The sequence below is a fragment of the Lissotriton vulgaris genome, unplaced genomic scaffold (assembly GCF_964263255.1).
Source record: "Lissotriton vulgaris unplaced genomic scaffold, aLisVul1.2 SCAFFOLD_1083, whole genome shotgun sequence".
NCBI lineage: Eukaryota > Metazoa > Chordata > Amphibia > Caudata > Salamandridae > Lissotriton > Lissotriton vulgaris.
In genome coordinates, this window is record NW_028253160.1 from 622,288 (window position 1) to 638,778 (window position 16,491).

At 50.6% G+C, this 16,491-nt stretch overlaps 1 protein-coding gene across 2 annotated transcripts in view; it reads right to left on the reverse strand.

Moving 5' to 3' along the window:
• Window positions 1-11,387, reverse strand: part of VPS11 (VPS11 core subunit of CORVET and HOPS complexes) — a 107,482-nt gene extending 96,095 nt beyond the window's left edge. Inside the window, exon 1 of one of the 2 annotated variants that reach the window (XM_086951287.1) lies at window positions 11,203-11,387. In XM_086951287.1, the coding sequence (XP_086807413.1) occupies window positions 11,203-11,335 (133 nt within the window). In that variant the 5' untranslated portion in view covers window positions 11,336-11,387. Of the gene's footprint in view, window positions 1-11,198 lie in introns of both variants that reach the window. The other variant, XM_086951288.1, reaches the window with a different exon arrangement.
• Window positions 11,388-16,491: the final 5,104 nt, after the last annotated feature.

A 16,491-nucleotide genomic window follows, 5' to 3' on the forward strand; every position in this document is an offset into this window, starting at 1 on the left:
GTTAGCCCCAGTCTTAGGGCGTCCGCCCGGTACCCGGTGCGCCCTTTCCACAGTGAAGAAGGCGGAGAGTCCTTTGGGTTTCAGCGTCTCTTTGATTAGGTTCTCCACATACAGGTCCATCGCCCTTGTGTCTTCCGATTCTGGCACACCTATGATACGTATGTTGTTTCGTCTCGAGCGCCCTTCCTGGTCATCGAGCTTGTCACGCAGTTCCCTGTTTTCTTTCGAGATGCGTTCCATGCTGATTTGCAGCTCCGACACGTCCTCAATCAAGGATTTGGTTACCACCTCCATATTATTCACTTTTTCCGTCATCTTGTGGAAGTCCGCCCTTATCAGCGTGATCTCGGCTGAGATTGAGCCCACCGTGGCTTGTACCTGTGTGAGGGCTCGCATGACATCGTCAATGGTCGCTTTCTTGCCACCGGTCACTTCGGCCGTCTTGCCCGATTGTGATTTGGCCTCCTGCGAGGGTGAGCCTGGCTTTTCGTACGCGAACCGGTCCAGGCGCGTCTGCGCCGCCGCGTTTTTAGGCCCCTTGCCGGCCATCTTTGCGTGACTCGGGCTGACTGGACTGTAAGTTGGCGCCGCTCCCATCTATCCTCCACACACAGCCACCCGGGGGGGTTGTCCTGGGGCTCACTCTGGTTGCCGGGGCGAGGTGTAGCGCCTGAGAGGTGCTTTGATTGCTGCGTCCAGTAGTGAGATCAGGCTGGACGGGGCGTTCGCTGTATGGTGGCGTGGGGTTGCTGCTCACGTCCCGGACTGGTGCGTGGGGTATGCCACCGAGGACCGCTGCCTTCCGCCCTCCTGCAGTTCCACGTGTGCCACCCCTTGTTAGCGGCCTTTAGGGCTATTACTTGGGCCCGCAGGTGGGGGGGCCCGAGTCACTGCCTGGTATATCCCACTGGGCTCATGTGGAGCGCCTTCCTGCTCACCGCACCCAATCCTGGCGGGGGTGTCACCGGGTCTATTCCGCAAATGTGCCCTCTGCCGCTCAGTGCACTCGGGGGAAATCGCAGCGCGGAGTATGGAGTCGCGCGGATCCTTTGACGCCTTCCCCGGAGCTTCGGTCAGTACCTCCCAAGATGGCGGCTGCCGCCTCGGTGCTTCTGTTCCGTGCGCCGGCCTCTGCTCATCCCTCACCTCAACAGGCCCCCCCGCCTGGAATCTCGGGCTCGTGAAGTCCGGCGTTGGTGGCTGGGTGCCCCGGTTTGTCGGCCGCCGCTCTTCGTCGCCGGGCACTTCCGGTGGTTGAAGGCCGAGACGGGTCACTTCCTGCCCGGCCCGTCGCCTACTGTGGTCCCCGGTCCGGATGCTGCGGATAGGCCCACACGGGGAACTGTAAGAACCGTAGTTCCCGACCTCGGATTGAGGTCGCGCTGGTCCGGTTAGCTGCCGCCCGGTCCTGGGCTTCGTTGCCTTCCCGCCTGGGAATTCTAGGCTACGGATGGATGTCCGGATTTATCTGGGAGCCGTTTCAAGCACGGAGCTCTCCCTCTAGGCTGCCGCCATCGCCGGCTGCTAGCCACGCCCCCATGCTTGGGTAAATTTGAGCAACAATTGGAAATACAGGGAGCCAGTTATTCTGCTGATCAAATAATACAGCCAAATAAGGAAAGGTGGGAACCCTAGTAATTTTTAGCCCCTCAATATCAATGGATCTGGTTTCTGCAGCCTTCCTTCCACAAACCATATAATGAGTCTTTAAAATATTTGTATCTAGATCCAAATTATCCATGACATTAACAAACCTATCAACCAGAAGCTTTAACCCATTTGCAGTTCTGGCCATCAAAATGGCGTTGTCAGTCAGCGTGCCTGCCTTGCTTTATGCAGACTTTACCTGAGGCAGATCAACCCTGTTTTATATCAGGCAGCTTTTCAAGCTGTTTATAGATAATAGAAACAAAATTGGTGCCATCACACAACCCGGCCTGACAGCCCGATGGGAGGCTAAAGGATTCATTTGTCTCCCCCTCCATACCGTATCTAACACAAGCGTTTATGTCCGTATGGAGAGCTTTAAGAAAAACAATCAACTGAGCTGACAGTCCCATTGCCCCAAGGATATCCCAGAGCTTAGACCTGTTTAAGCGATCAAAGGCACTACTGAGTACCATGAATGCGAGAACAATGGACCCCTGTTTCGCCACTAGGTATTTCCCTATTATAAGGTTACGGTTCAAGCATTGTTACAGCGTACCAATACCCTCCCTAAATCCATATTGGCAAGGGCAAATAATATCATTAGCCTGGGCCCAAGCTTCCACTCAGTGTAAAACAATACAGCCTACCACCTTTACAACTGAATTTATCAGGGAAATAGTCTATAACAGATGAGGTCTTGCCAATTCCCCTTCTTAAACACTGGGACTATGATAGCAGATTTCAAAGACGGGGGTAAACCTAACTGGGTCACAGCATTGAAGAACTTTAGTCAAGACTGAAGCCCAGAAGTGTGGTTCAGCCTTGTATAGAGCCAGAGGTATCCCATCTGGACCAGGAGCTTTATTCGACGGACTTACCATGATTGCTTCATAAAACTCCATATAATCAAACCTATTCTCGGGTGGGTACAAGTTGTCACCGTTACCCTGATTTATGGGCAAATCTTTATCCAGTGAATACACCAATCCAAATCCAATCCAAAGGAATGGAAGAACCTATGACATCTTGGGCGGCCACGTTGGACTGCCTTCCATGAACCACAGCTCAAAGTCCCCTGAAATCTCTGGAGGAGCAGGTGGACACCAACCGATCCCAAGAGGCTTCTTTGAGCTCAGCTTTCCGCTTTCCCAAAGCTAATTTTAACGCCCTTCTTGCATCCTTGATGATAACCTTGTTACAGGATTTAGTATTAAGGGCCTTACACGGGTGATTGCATGCTGACCTGCATGCTTTATTGAACCAACCCAGTTTTATCCCCAGGGTTTACTAGCCCTATCCCTTATGAGGCAGTGGTAGAATTATTTAACTGGTAAAATGCTTCCACGATTGATACAGGAGAAGTTTCAAGTGCTAATACGGGCTCCATGAGGATACTAACATTGAGTCGAACCACAAGTTAGTCAGTTTTGGAGTTGGGAGGGTACGCCGTTTTACTAAAAGGCCCCCATCTTTCGAGGTTAAGCCGGTCAGGCCTGGATCAGGATTTACAGCTGGACTAGCTTTTACTCTTAGCCCAATTTCTATTGGGTTATGGTAGCTAAAGTTGGTTTAATGTACCACCCCAGCACTGACAAAACCATTGAGCGACCTAGGAATAAAAATGTAGTCAATTATGGTTCTTTTCGCACATCCCACAAAGGTGGTTAGTTCCCTTGACAACCTAGAGCCCACAGACATAATGTTTCCTAAACCAGCCTGCCCAATAACTTGCGGCACACTGAAGCAGCACAAGATAATGTTGGTGACAATTTGAAAGGGTGAACAACTTGACACGGAATCATGCAGTGGTCTTGCATTAATGGCCAATCTCTGGATTGGCCATATCTGCTACATGGGCTACAACAACTTTACATTTTCCTGGGACCTTTCCAATTTAGAAGGAGAACATCCTAGTGCGATCAGTGTAAAGTAAAAGCGAGCACTTTTGCCTTTCCCGACACCAGTTCAGGTCGAACCAGATTAAAGGTATAATGCCATCAGACAAGAATGCCATCTACAAAGCAATGACGATCTGAAAACAAAGAGTGAAAGGTAGATAGGTTTCACTTGGGCAAGGAACCTGCAAATACCTCACAGGGATCTGGCCGGGTGCCTCCACCATTCAAAAAGACAACAGGTTTCAGAAAGCTGGACAGATGGACGTGTCACGTGTGTGTCAAGGCTTAAATGCCTGAGATATACAGTGGCAAACCAACACAAACAGCAGAAGCATCTCGTGCAGTTCACACAAATGACTATCTCACAGAAAAACACATACAGACAGGCGTCCATGGAGGTCTCAGACATCATAAAGACCGATGCCCTCCAGTTACATCAGATTGAGCAGTCTATTCCCAGGCAAGAAAATGGATAGTTCCATCACAGAGGTTGAGAAAAGACCTGTAATCAAGTTGCCACAGCTGTTAGTACACACACAGACAAGTAGAGGGGGCACAGGCTATCCCCACAATGAGGGGAGCATGCACGTTGTGCGCCCCTCAACACCAGAGCCCAACTCTCACATTCTCCTTCAGTCTAGGTATTCTTCGTTGCCTATTGGAACTTGTAGTCCTGATTTTCTAACGGGATTCCAACTCCCAAAAATACAAAGTTAGAACTAGGACCAGTGCTTTAAATGGGCCGGTACTCACCGGTACTGAGTACCGGCACTTCTCCGTCACAAAATAGAGCACCGGTACTCACTGTCACGCATAGTAATGTGAGCATACATCGCATTTTTACACTGCGGTGCATGCTCACATATGGGTGATTTCACACGGAGGGCAGTAACGGCTTGGCTCCAAGGCAGGGCGACGTGTGACCCAGGCGCGCAATGCCAATTGGACTTCAGCCCCCCCATCCTCAAGTGTGAGCCCGGCTGAGACAGCTTCCGGGCGCGCACACAGCCTCACCGAAGTACTTCACAGGTCTTTGAAAGACCTATTTGCTTGTTAAGGAGGCGTCGATTTACTTCACCCCTTCTTAGAGAGCTCCTGCAGTGCCACTCTGACTTTTGCTTGAAGATACTCCCCCCCCCCCCTAAACATTTTTTCCTAGGCCCCCCCCCACTCCCTCCTCCGATATTTGACTTTCGTTGCTCCTCTGGTGTGACCTCACTCCTCGCCAGGAAACTGTGCACAGGAAGAAAGGGAAGCTCTTTAAAAAGCCCAATTTGCTCTGGCTTTCACTTTCTTCTATGCGAAAAAGACGGAAAGGAAAGCACAGCAGCTGGCGGGTAAGAAAGGGGACAACTGAGGAGAGCTTTCAGGAGTGACGTCACATGCCAGCTGAAGAAATGGGGGGGGGGGGGCATCTGAAGAAGAAGAAAGGGGCAAGCAAATAATAGTAGAGAATACTCTGCAGGCGCGGGCACTGGGTTTAAAATAAAGCACATGATGGATGAGATGAGGATCATCTGATGAGGGTCGGGGGTGGGTGTCCCAAGAAAGAGCCAAGGTGTTCGAGAATGACACAGGTCGGTGGAAGGGGCCTGTTGAAAAAATGATTGCGCCCTTCAAATGTTTTTTCATTAGACCCACCCTTAGTCCCGCCTCTAGCCTCGCCTCCTTGCCACGCCCCCAGCTCGATCTGATGAGTACCTGCACTTTTTTTAACCATTTAAAGCACTGACAAGGACTGGACGAACTACGGACATGACGGACAGACAGACATTAGCCAGATATCGAGACGGAGATCGTGATGGCAGCACCTGATTAGCGCTCTCCCTCTTCCCTCCCCCCCTAGCCTCTCTCCCCACTCCTCTAAGGTGCCGGGCCTGCGTCTCCCTGGCTTGACCGGGGCCAGGCTGCGCACCAGAGAGGGGGGCATGCTGACTGCCGGAGAATCCCAAGGGCTTCCCCAGACCCGTCCTCCTGGACTGACTGCTTCTGCCGTGGACCGTTCGGGGCGTGCAGCCTTCCTGTGAGTCGCCGCTGGATTACCGGGGGTCAGCAAAACAGTGAGTACCTGCTTCAATTGCACTGGTGATTTGATTCTGTGCTTTTTGATCTGGTAAACACTGTCATATTCTATTGCATCGCTTGCATTTGTGATCTTGCATTAACTGAATATGTGGTTTTGCATCATTTGCTTCCTGCGCTTCTGACCTGCTAAACGCTGTGCTATTCTCTTGCATTCGAGATTTTACATCAGCTGATTCTGTCATTTTGCATCAATTGACTTTGTGATACTCTGGACCTTGCGACTCCCCTGGCAAGCTGTTTGAGATTTTCAGGTTTTTTCTCAGCAAAAGCTGAGTGATACTATATCCGTAGAAGCCCCATAGCTGCTACACTATGTCTGCCCAAGGCGATCCACAGCCTCCCCACCAAGCATCATCAACCATGGATGGAGACGCCGGTGCTCAACCCAGCAACACCGGAGACGACATGGAATGGTGCTTACAGTCAAAAAGAAAGGGGCGCGACTCCAATCCAAGCTCACCGGAAAAACATGCAAAGCTTGCCCGCGCACCTCTCACTAGCACCACAGTTGCAACCGCAAACCGCTATCAGGTTTTCCAACATACCCAGGACTGCGACGCCAACCCTCAGAACCACGGGGCAGCTGAACCAGGGACCTCTTCAGGTCCCACAAAAAGAATATGGCTCCCCCCCATCATCCTGAAGAACGTAGCCACTCACAAGGACCTTGTGGAACTACTGGTTGCACAGGCAAGTCCACGCCAAGATTATGCTCACCACCCCAGATGACTACAGGCGTGTGACCACCATACTTACAGAACAGAAAATGGAGTACCATACCTTTTCAATGACCACGGCAAAAGCCCAGCGATTTGTAATACGGGGGCTCCAAGCAAATGCATCACTTGAGCACATCGCAGGGGACTTAGCTGATCTTGGTCTCCCAGTCAAAAATATTGCACAGATTGCCTCTCCAGCAGACAAGAAAAAGAAATGTCCCCTCTCTGTTGTAACCCTGTCCCCAAGCCAGCATGGGAAGCCAGCAGACCTTTCAGCAGTCACACCGCTCTGCAGCTGCATCGTAACCACAGAAGCACCTAGAGGGAAACGAGGACCAGTCATGTGCTACAACTGCCAGCGCTTGGGGCACACCTCTGCTTTCTGCCAACAGAAGCCAAAGTGTGTACGCTGTGGAGGCGAACACACCTCTAACCAATCCACAAGGAACCGGGAAACCGAACCAGCAAAGTGTGCCAACTGCGCAGGACCCCACCCAGCGAGCTATCGCGGCTGTCCCTACCTACAGAATGCAAAGAAGGTTGAACAACGCAAGCCACCCCCACAACCACAAAAGGTCTTCCCAACACTCATCAGCAACAGACCAGCATCAAAGGAAGACCTACAACCACAGACCTGCATTGGCACACAGGATCCCAACCCCCAATACAACCGACAGCAGTAGTGATGCACATGTGGATGGAAGGACATACGCGGACGTCACGGCACCTAAACAAGTCAGCCCACCTCCAACAACCACACCGGGACCCTCCTGTGAAATAGGCTCAACCATCAACTGGCAGGAACTCATTGTGAAGGTTGCGAAAGTAGTCGCAGACATGGACATCCACCCCGTGGTGACAATGGTGGCGAATATCATCGCCGGACTTTTACCAGGTGAAGAAAGCAACTCCCATGGCAGCAAAAACTAAAAGAAACTCCCTCTTCGTGATGTGGAATGCTAACAGCATTCAGAAGAAAACAGATGAACTCTTACACCTGATGGAAACTAAGGATGTGAGTGTGGCGCTTATATCTGAGACTTATCTCCAAGGAAGCCAGAAGCTTAACCTAGCAAACCGCAGGGTGTACCGCACAGATCGCCCCAATGGAGCCAAGGGCGGAAGAACAGCAGTCATTGTCAGCACAAAAGTGAAGCACCACAAGATTGTACTACCACCAGTGGGGAGCATTGAAGCAACTGGCATACAGATCCAGACACCAGCAGGCCCTCCACGGTTGATTGCGGACTACCCTCCGCCAGACAAGCTACACCCAAAAGACCTGGATGCCTTACTAGATCCCAACTTACCAACACTAATTGGAGGAGACCTTAATGCCAAGCACCAATGCTGGAACTCTCGCGCAAACACAAAAGGACACGCTCTACTTGCCCACTCCAGGAAGAAGGACTTTGTAATGGCAGGCCCAACTTGCCCAACACACTACCCCGGTGCTGCACAGTACAAACCCGATGTCCTGGACATAGTAGTCATGAAGAACCTACCACAATCTATGGAGCTTGAGACTTTGACAGCGCTGACATCTGATCACAACCCAGTATTGATCACAGTTGGAGATGTGATTGAAAACCAACAACAGGGCACCAGGCACAACTACAAGAAGGCTGACTGGAGTCTCTACAAGAGAAGCCTGGACAAGACACTGGCCTCTGGCCCCATACGCTGCATTGAAGAAATTGATCAGGCGGTCCACAACTTCACAGCTGTAGTCCATACTGCTATCAAACGCAGCATTCCCCAGCAAGAGCCCAAACGCTGCTCCATCTACGGCCTCCCGAATGGCATCAAGAAGTCGATAGCTGTCAAAAACAAAGCCCGGAGAGAGTGGCAAAAGTACCGCACCCCCGATGTGCTGAAAAGATACAACGAACTGACAAAACAGCTGAAGACGCAAATAAGCCAGCACAGAGGTGAGAAATGGGAAGCAGCAACAGCAAACCGTAAGGACTCTGACAACTCTCTATGGAGAATGACCCGACGCTTGACTGGAAAGAAAGAACCAAACCCACCCATACAAGGAAAGACACACCTGGCATGCAGCAACAGGGACAAGGCTGAGGTCCTCGCCGAGAAACTGTAGGCATCCTTCAGGCCCAACCAGGCAAGCAAAATGGCTACAGAAGTCGAGCACGAGGTCACAAAGCACCACCTGAAGCACCCGCCAGAAACTGAAGCTTCAACCACTGAGGAATGTTCAACAGGTGAAGTCCTAGCCCTAATAAAGAAACTAAAAAATGGCAAGGCTCCAGGAAAGGATGGAATAACAAACCAAGCCATCAAGATGCTCCCAGATGCTGCAGTGGATCAACTTACAGAGATATTCAATGCGTGTATGCAGCAGCAGTACTTCCCCAAAGCCTGGAAAGAGGCAAGAGTCATTGTTTTCCCTAAAGCTGGAAAACCACTACGAGACCCTGCAAACTACTGACCCATAAGTCTGCTATCGGGCCTATCAAAGCTCTTTGAAAAAGTTATTCTCGCTCGCCTCACAGACTTTGCCTCAAGTGAAAACCTCCTTCCAAAGAGCAGTTTGGGTTCCGGAAAGACCACTCAACAAATCACTAACTTCTCAGAGTTGTGGACATCATCAGCCATGGATTCAACATCCACAAGTCTACAGGAGTAGTCTTCCTGGATGTAGCCAAAGCCTTCGACCGAGTATGGCACAAGGGACTGATTTACAAACTCATCAAACTCAAGTTCCCAAGCTACATGGTTAAACTGCTCTCTAACTACTTGCTTGGACGGACCTTCCACGTGACGGTACGGGAGGAATGCTCATCAACACGCCCTATCCTCGCTGGAGTGCCTCAGGGATCAATTCTCTGACCTTTTCTCTTTAACATATTTACCAACGATATCCCCACAGACTTAAAGAAGATTGATCTGGCTCTTTACGCTGATGATGTTGCAGTCATCTCCCAATCCTTCAGCGAAATAGAAGTGGCTAAGAACCTTGAGGCATCACTCAACAGTCTCTCTGAATGGTACAGCGACTGGCAGATCACCCTCAACACAAGTAAAACCACAGCAACATTATTCACCAGGAAGCTGCACAGGAAACATCCACAGATCCTCCTCAATGGGGATGAGATCAAATGGGAAAACAGCAGCTCCTACCTAGGGGTGACTCTGGACTCTAAACTCAGCTGGAGAAACCACATAGAGAAGACCTGCCAGAAAGCAGCAGCCAAACTGGCTGCATTATACCCACTCCTGAAGACCAAGTCGATGCCCATGCAGAGCAAGGTGCGAGCAATCACCGCAATAATTCGACCAACAATGACATACGCTTCACCAGTTTGGAGTGGCTGCCGCCCGCAGCTTCGGGAAGGCCTACAGAGACTACAGAACAAGGCCTTACGGATTGCAGCAGGTGCACCTATGTATACACGAACAGCAGACCTCCACAGCGACCTAGGCATTGAGATGTTGGACGACCATCTCCTCAAACTCAAAAGGAAAACCCACTGATCAGGAAACTCGCAGACATCTCTACAAACCCATTTGACCACTACCAGCGACCCATTGAAGCGCTAACCTTGCGAAACTGAAACAGCAACGCAGCATTCAAAAACTCATCACTGCTTGAAGGCAAACGCCGGCAGGCACGCAAAAATCACCACTGCCAGATGGCATAAATCGCCTCGGCAAGCAACCAAAATCCTTTTGCTGTCTGATGGCATAATCGCCGCGGCAGGCACCCAAAACTCAACACTATCAGAAAGCACTAGATAAACAAAGACGAGACTCTCTGAGGAAACATGCTGACAATTCTGCAAACTCAATTAACCGCTACCCATCACTGAGCTGACCATGTGTTACAACCTCAACTGTGACAAAGAGTTACACATCAATAAGGCAACCTAAACAGCGACTAAAAAATTCGAAATGACTGTTGAGTAATGAGGCTACTGCCTCGGTATCCAAAAACTCATCACTGTCAGAAGGAATCTGACAGACGAAAACAAGACAGACGCTTGGACGAACTACATGTGTATCTGTGAAACGTTAGAGTTCTGGGGTCGATCCTATTTCACTACAGCATTATCCTATTTCTCCTGTATGAGAGTGAATAATTGAAAGGGGAATCTACTACGAACTGGACCTTAATAAGAGGGGGGCAGAACTCCAAAGACACGCTGCATCTATTACTTTATAAATAGATTTTTAATGTCGTCAAACATACTGCCAACAACCCATTCAAGTCAGAAATTAGCAGACAACACTTACTGAAGAATAAAGACAGTGAATAAAAACATTTTTTTTTTCAATCAGGTCATCCACTGTAAAGACAAAAAAAATAAAAACTCGGAAAGCGCAGAGTTCTAATTTTTCCGAGTTCCATGTGTGGGCATCGCATGACCCAGTCAAATGTTTTTTCGACTTTGTATTGTGGGATTTTTAATCCTGTTTAGCCTATCAGAAAATCAAGACTACAAGACCTAGAAGGCAAAGAAAAACCCTTGAACAAAAGAGTTACACGCGTATTTAACTGAAAAACTTGAGACCTCTTACAACAAATCTCAGCACTACTACAGACCATATATGCATAAAGCACAATTCACTGTCGCCTCCTTTTACCAATCCACTTATCTGAGCCACACCCCAATGCATAGCAGCCCCCTTTATGTTCAGGTATCTCACCTTGCACCATCCTCCCTGGTAAGACTGCTCATCCACATGGTGCTTCCTCAGATCAATCTGACTCCATTCTCACCAGTTTCCTCACCTAACACCCAGCCCCCTTTTCATTGGCATGTCACTTTCCTACTTTCCAAGCTGCCGCCTCAGTTCCCTAAAGCCTACCACGTTCACGAAAAGGATATCCCCGCACAGCAGGCTGCCCCGGCCTGAGTCGCAGGCGCTGATGCCGGTCGGCAGGAGGGTGCCCTCCCCCGGAGAGCCCAGCGCCTCCTTTTCGAAGAAGACGAAGCGGCGCCACTGCAGGTAGGCAGCCATCCTGAGGCCAGACGGAACATGTGACTGTGGCTTCCAGTGTCATATGACCAGCGGGAGCCGCCGACATCAACAACGGACTTCCTCCCAAACAGTTCTCCCGTCACGTGACCTGGCTGGCAATGAGTTGTGGATTATGTTAACCGACTGGCTTTCTCCGTGAGTAGGTGACGTTTTTCGTCTTTACCGAGACACGATGTTCCATCGAAGATTGGGCTGATCTCAGGGAGTAAAACACAGGGATACGTAAGAATAAATCAGTGTGAGAAATGCGAAATTTCCAAGCTGACTCTTAATTTTAATTCTGTTAGGCTAAGGTGCAGACATGCCAACCCTCCCGATTCAGGCGTGAGACTACCGATTTCAAGGCTAGTCTCCCGCCTCCCGATTCCTGCAAGCAAAAACTCGATTCCTCGGGGTTTCAGCTGACAGGGCTTGATATTGTGTAAAGTGTCAATTCTTCCAGCAATAGTCAGAGTGGCCAAGCAGGGGCTCTGGAAGGGGTGAAAAACCAACAACGCGTCATTAACAATGGAAGTATTGGGGGTGGGGGGCTGTGCGTGTGCACAGGAAGCTGTTTTAGCCCGGGCTGTCACAGGGGGGGGGGGGGCTAGGAGCATGCACTGCCAGCAACCAATTTTGAAAAAGGCAGACGCAGACCCCACTGTCTTCTCTAACTACCGTCCCATCTCCCTCCTTCCTAAACCTGCCAAAGTCCTGGAAAAAGCAGTACAGCTCCAACTTACGGACTATTTAGAAAACCACTCTCTGCTTCATGGATCCCAATCCGGTTTCAGAGCAGGATTCAGTACCGAAACGGCCCTGCTGGAGGTGTCTGAGACCATTCGGGAGTGTGTGGACAGGGGCGAGGAGGCCATGCTGGTTCTCCTCGACCTGTCCGCAGCTTTCGATACGGTCTCTCACCCCATCCTCCTGGACCGCCTCAGGCAGATAGGCATCGGTGGCTCTGCCCTCGGCTGGATCGAGTCCTTTCTCTCATCCAGAAGCCAAAGAGTACTGCTACGCCCCTTCAAGTCAGAGGAAAAACCTCTGTCATGTGGGGTGCCACAGGGCTCCGCCCTTAGCCCCCTATTCTTCAACGTCTATCTGGCCCCCCTGGCTGACGTCGTTGAGTCCTACGGAGTCAGGGTGGTATCCTACGCCGACGACACACAGTTGGTGTTTTCTTTCCGGGACCACTCGGACTCCGCATTCCTCAACTTTCGCCAATGCCTGAATAACATCAGCGGCTGGATGACTACGAACCACTTGAGATTGAATGCAGATAAAACGGAGGTCCTGTTTTTCAATCAGAAAACCTCCATTCCCTCTTCTTGGTGGTGGCCGACAGCTCTCGATCCTGCCCCAACCCCGGTTCGCTCGGCGCGGAATCTGGGCTTCCAATTTGATGACTCCTTGTCATGTAAAACCCAGATCAATAAGGTTACCTCCGCCTGCTTCATGAAACTACGGATGATAAAAAAGATCCTCCCGTACCTTCCCACGGATTCCCGCCGCACAGTCACCCAGGCCCTCATTACGTCCCACCTGGACTATGCTAATAGCCTCTATGCAGGGGCTCCGCAGTACCTGATTGGTCGACTGCAGATTGTCCAGAATGCTGCAGCCAGACTGATCGGTAACATCCCGTACCGTCAATCTGTCTCTGCATATCGAAGGCAACTCCACTGGCTCCCTGTGGCTAGCCGCATCCAGTTTAAGGTTCTCACCCTTACCTATCGAGCCGTCAACAACTTCGGCCCTACTTACCTGAAAAATCGGGTTTCGATATCCTGCTCCACCAGATCCTTGAGGTCCAATGACCTCCGCCTCCTGATCTCGCCCCGGTTCAGACTTTCCAGAACCGGAGGCAGAGGTTTCGGTGTCATTGCTGCCAGACTTTGGAACTCCCTTCCACTTGAGCTGAGGTTCTGCCCCTCTGAAACCATCTTCCGAGCCAAACTCAAAACCTGGCTCTTCTCCGGACTTTAGATTCCCGTGCATCACTTTTTTTCTCTTCCCTTTTCCACTCAGTAACCCCTGGATTTTAGCGCCGGGACACCCCTTCGGGGGTAGCTGTGCGCTTTACAAATTCCATAAAATAAATAAATAAACCTACCAAGCCAGTGCACAACACTTGCATCACCCCCTCTCTGCCTGCCATTGCGCTCCATGCTTCTGAAAGGTATGAAAAAAACGTGCATTTGTGTTTCAAATGTAAAATCCTGTAGCAGCACACTTCCAAACCCCATACATGCCAGTAACCCGATTCAAGGCCCCATTCTCCTGATATATATTTTTTTAAATCCCCCTCTTTGCTCTTCTGAAATGTGTCCATGTATGTAAGGTGGCGTGTGTTCTTTACTGCAAAAGACGAAGCCAAAGCCAGTGTAAACGACAAAGCATACATTCAATGTCTTCATGTTGTTCCACGTTCAGAGGAGCAGTTCTAACTCAGTTACACTGCTGCTCTTCTGGAGGTGGATGCTCCAATAAACCACACTTCAACTTCAACAGAGTCTCCTATTACATATTGGCGACGATTTGGGATTTCTTTACCTGTATCAAGACGCTGGACCATCCACCACGCACATTATTTGGATTGTTTTCTTTTCTCCTGGATTTCCATGCCATTGGATTTACTTGCTTCCTCTCGTTGTCCTGTCAGTATCGACGAGTTGTCAATGTGAGAATTTGTGGAAAATGATTCCTCGTCCAACCCGACTGTGCGCCTATGTATTTTGTACTTGCAGGGCACGGACAAAATGATACAGACGGGGCATTGTAATTGCAGCCATAGAAATAGAACACAATAAAAGGAAACATTCTACTACCACATATCTTCCTTCCTTACAAAAGAAATGAAAGCACAAGAGAATAAGATACCATAACCCTCGCATGTGCCTATTCTGCGGAGACCCAAGCATACATACTTACCGGCCCCCGCATTCTGCTGTTGCCAATGGTGGGAAATAATGTCAGCCAACAATAACAGGTATTAGTAATGGTCGTTGTTGGCCGCAGTTTATTAATAACCAAAGACATATTAATAACACAAACTGGTTTCAAGCAATCTTCCATTTTGCGAACATTACTCATCAATCATAATTGGCATATTACACATTATGACACCGTCTTGTGATAACAGGTGTCAGTCTTTTTGTGCCCTCCTTAGTTCGAAAATGGGGCTTGTACACAAACCAGTTTGTTGCCAGTCTATTGGTGCTCCAGTGGTTGGTTGCCCACGCCTTCTGCGTGTTGCGGAGGGGAGCTTTCCTGTCGGGAGTTAGGTCCCCAGCTCGCTACCAATTGCGCCCTGCCGTCCGGCCGGGTCAGGGACGCGAGTGCCGTCTCCTCCTGTTACTCCCCTCCTTTATGCCGCCACGTCACCCTGCCGTGCGGCATTCAAAAGTGAGTGGCCATCCTCTTACACACCGCCCGCCGGTGTGTTTTCTTAGCCAACCAGTGTAGGATTTCCGCCACGCCGCAGGGAGGCTCACGTCTCACTGCGGCTCCCCCCCTGCACCTGGTTCGTGGCTCCCACCTTTCTCCGTATTTTCCTTTTTTTTTTTTTTTTTTTTTAGTTGCAACCTGCGAGTGACATTGCACCCCACAAGTTATCCCAAAACACCTTCATCCCCTTTTCGGAGAGGTGTACCCCGTCTTGCCCGTAGAGTTCCGGGCGGCCCGGGTGGATGAGGCCGTGCCGGACTGATTCCAGGCCATTGGCGAGGCAAAACTTGTGCATCGTAACATTTAGTTTCCTTCTTGCGTTATCGACGGCCTTGTTGGAATCGGCACCTCTCCAATGTTTCCTGCTGATCATTTCGGACCAGACTACCGTTGTGGGTCCCAGCCACGCTGCTGTCTTGGTGAGATCCTTTTGGATGGCTTGCCCGACTGCTTTTCGCCCTAGCCGGTTCAGGTCGTTGCCCCCAAGGTGGATGATCAGGAAGTCGGGCAGCCAGGCCGAATCTGCCATGAGGCCGTCCAGCGTCGGCAGTAGCTGCTCCCATCTCATACCTGGCTGCCCTATCCACCGGATGTACGTCGATTTGGGCCTGTTTATGCTGCGGCCCCCTTGCCGCCACCAAGACTCCATCCGGGACACGAAGGAGTGTCCCACCACCCAGACCAGCCGCGGGCGTCCCCCTGTCGAGAGAAAGCATTCGGTTAGGTGGCTTTCTGCGCACCGTGTGTACTTACGAGGGGGGTGCTATCACCCTGCCGTGCGGCATCCCAAAGTGACTACCTCCCCTTCTCCCCCCTCGGGGCTTTCTCTCTTTTTTTTTTTTTTTTTTTTTTGTGTTTTTTTTTATTTTTTTTATACGAGGTGAGGGCGTATGTACGACTTGTACGCCCTGGAGCGCCATCTGCCCACCGCCTGGATCCTGTCCTCTGGCATGCCATGCTGCGCTGCCGAGGTCGCTGCGCCGATCCTGAATGAGTGAGATGCAAACGATGCCGCGCGATACCCGGCTTTACCAAGGCCTTGGCGCATTATGGCTGTAAACTGGAACTTACTCAGGTTCCTTCCATCCTTATGTATGAAGGGGGGGCCCTCACCAGCTGGTCGAGCCCCCATGTACCTGAATAGCCAGCATACCGCGCAGAGCCCCGACTCTGGGATGCAATGGAGACGTATCGTCGTCCCCCTCTTTGCCCTGTCTGTTTTGGACTGTCTCAGCGTTAGTTCCACTGCCTTCTCCATTGGTTTAATGTCTCTTGCCTGCAGGCATTGCTGCGCTGGGCCCGACTTGCTGGGGGCTACTAATTCGCTGATTCGGAATGCTCCGAAGAAGGCCGTAGTGAATGCCGCCCTAAATAGCAGCAGCTCATATTTATCTAATATTAAGCCTGTGAGGGCTCCAAGGAGCTGCCCCAGCTTGGCGAAATCGATGGGACGCCTGTTGTCCTTCTTTTTACCTTCAACACTCCTCCAGCCTTTTAAGGCCGTTTTTAGATAGGCCGAGGTAGTGGGGTCCTCGCCTGTGTAAAGCCTGGCAAAATGGGCGATGGCGGACAAATGCGCCTGGGCCCACGATCTCGTTTTCTTCTACTTGAATGCCCATTGTACGAATTTCTCAACTGCTGTGCGAGTTTTCGCCCTGTCTTCCAGCGATTTTAGGCCCCCAACTCTCATTACCGTGCACGCGTAT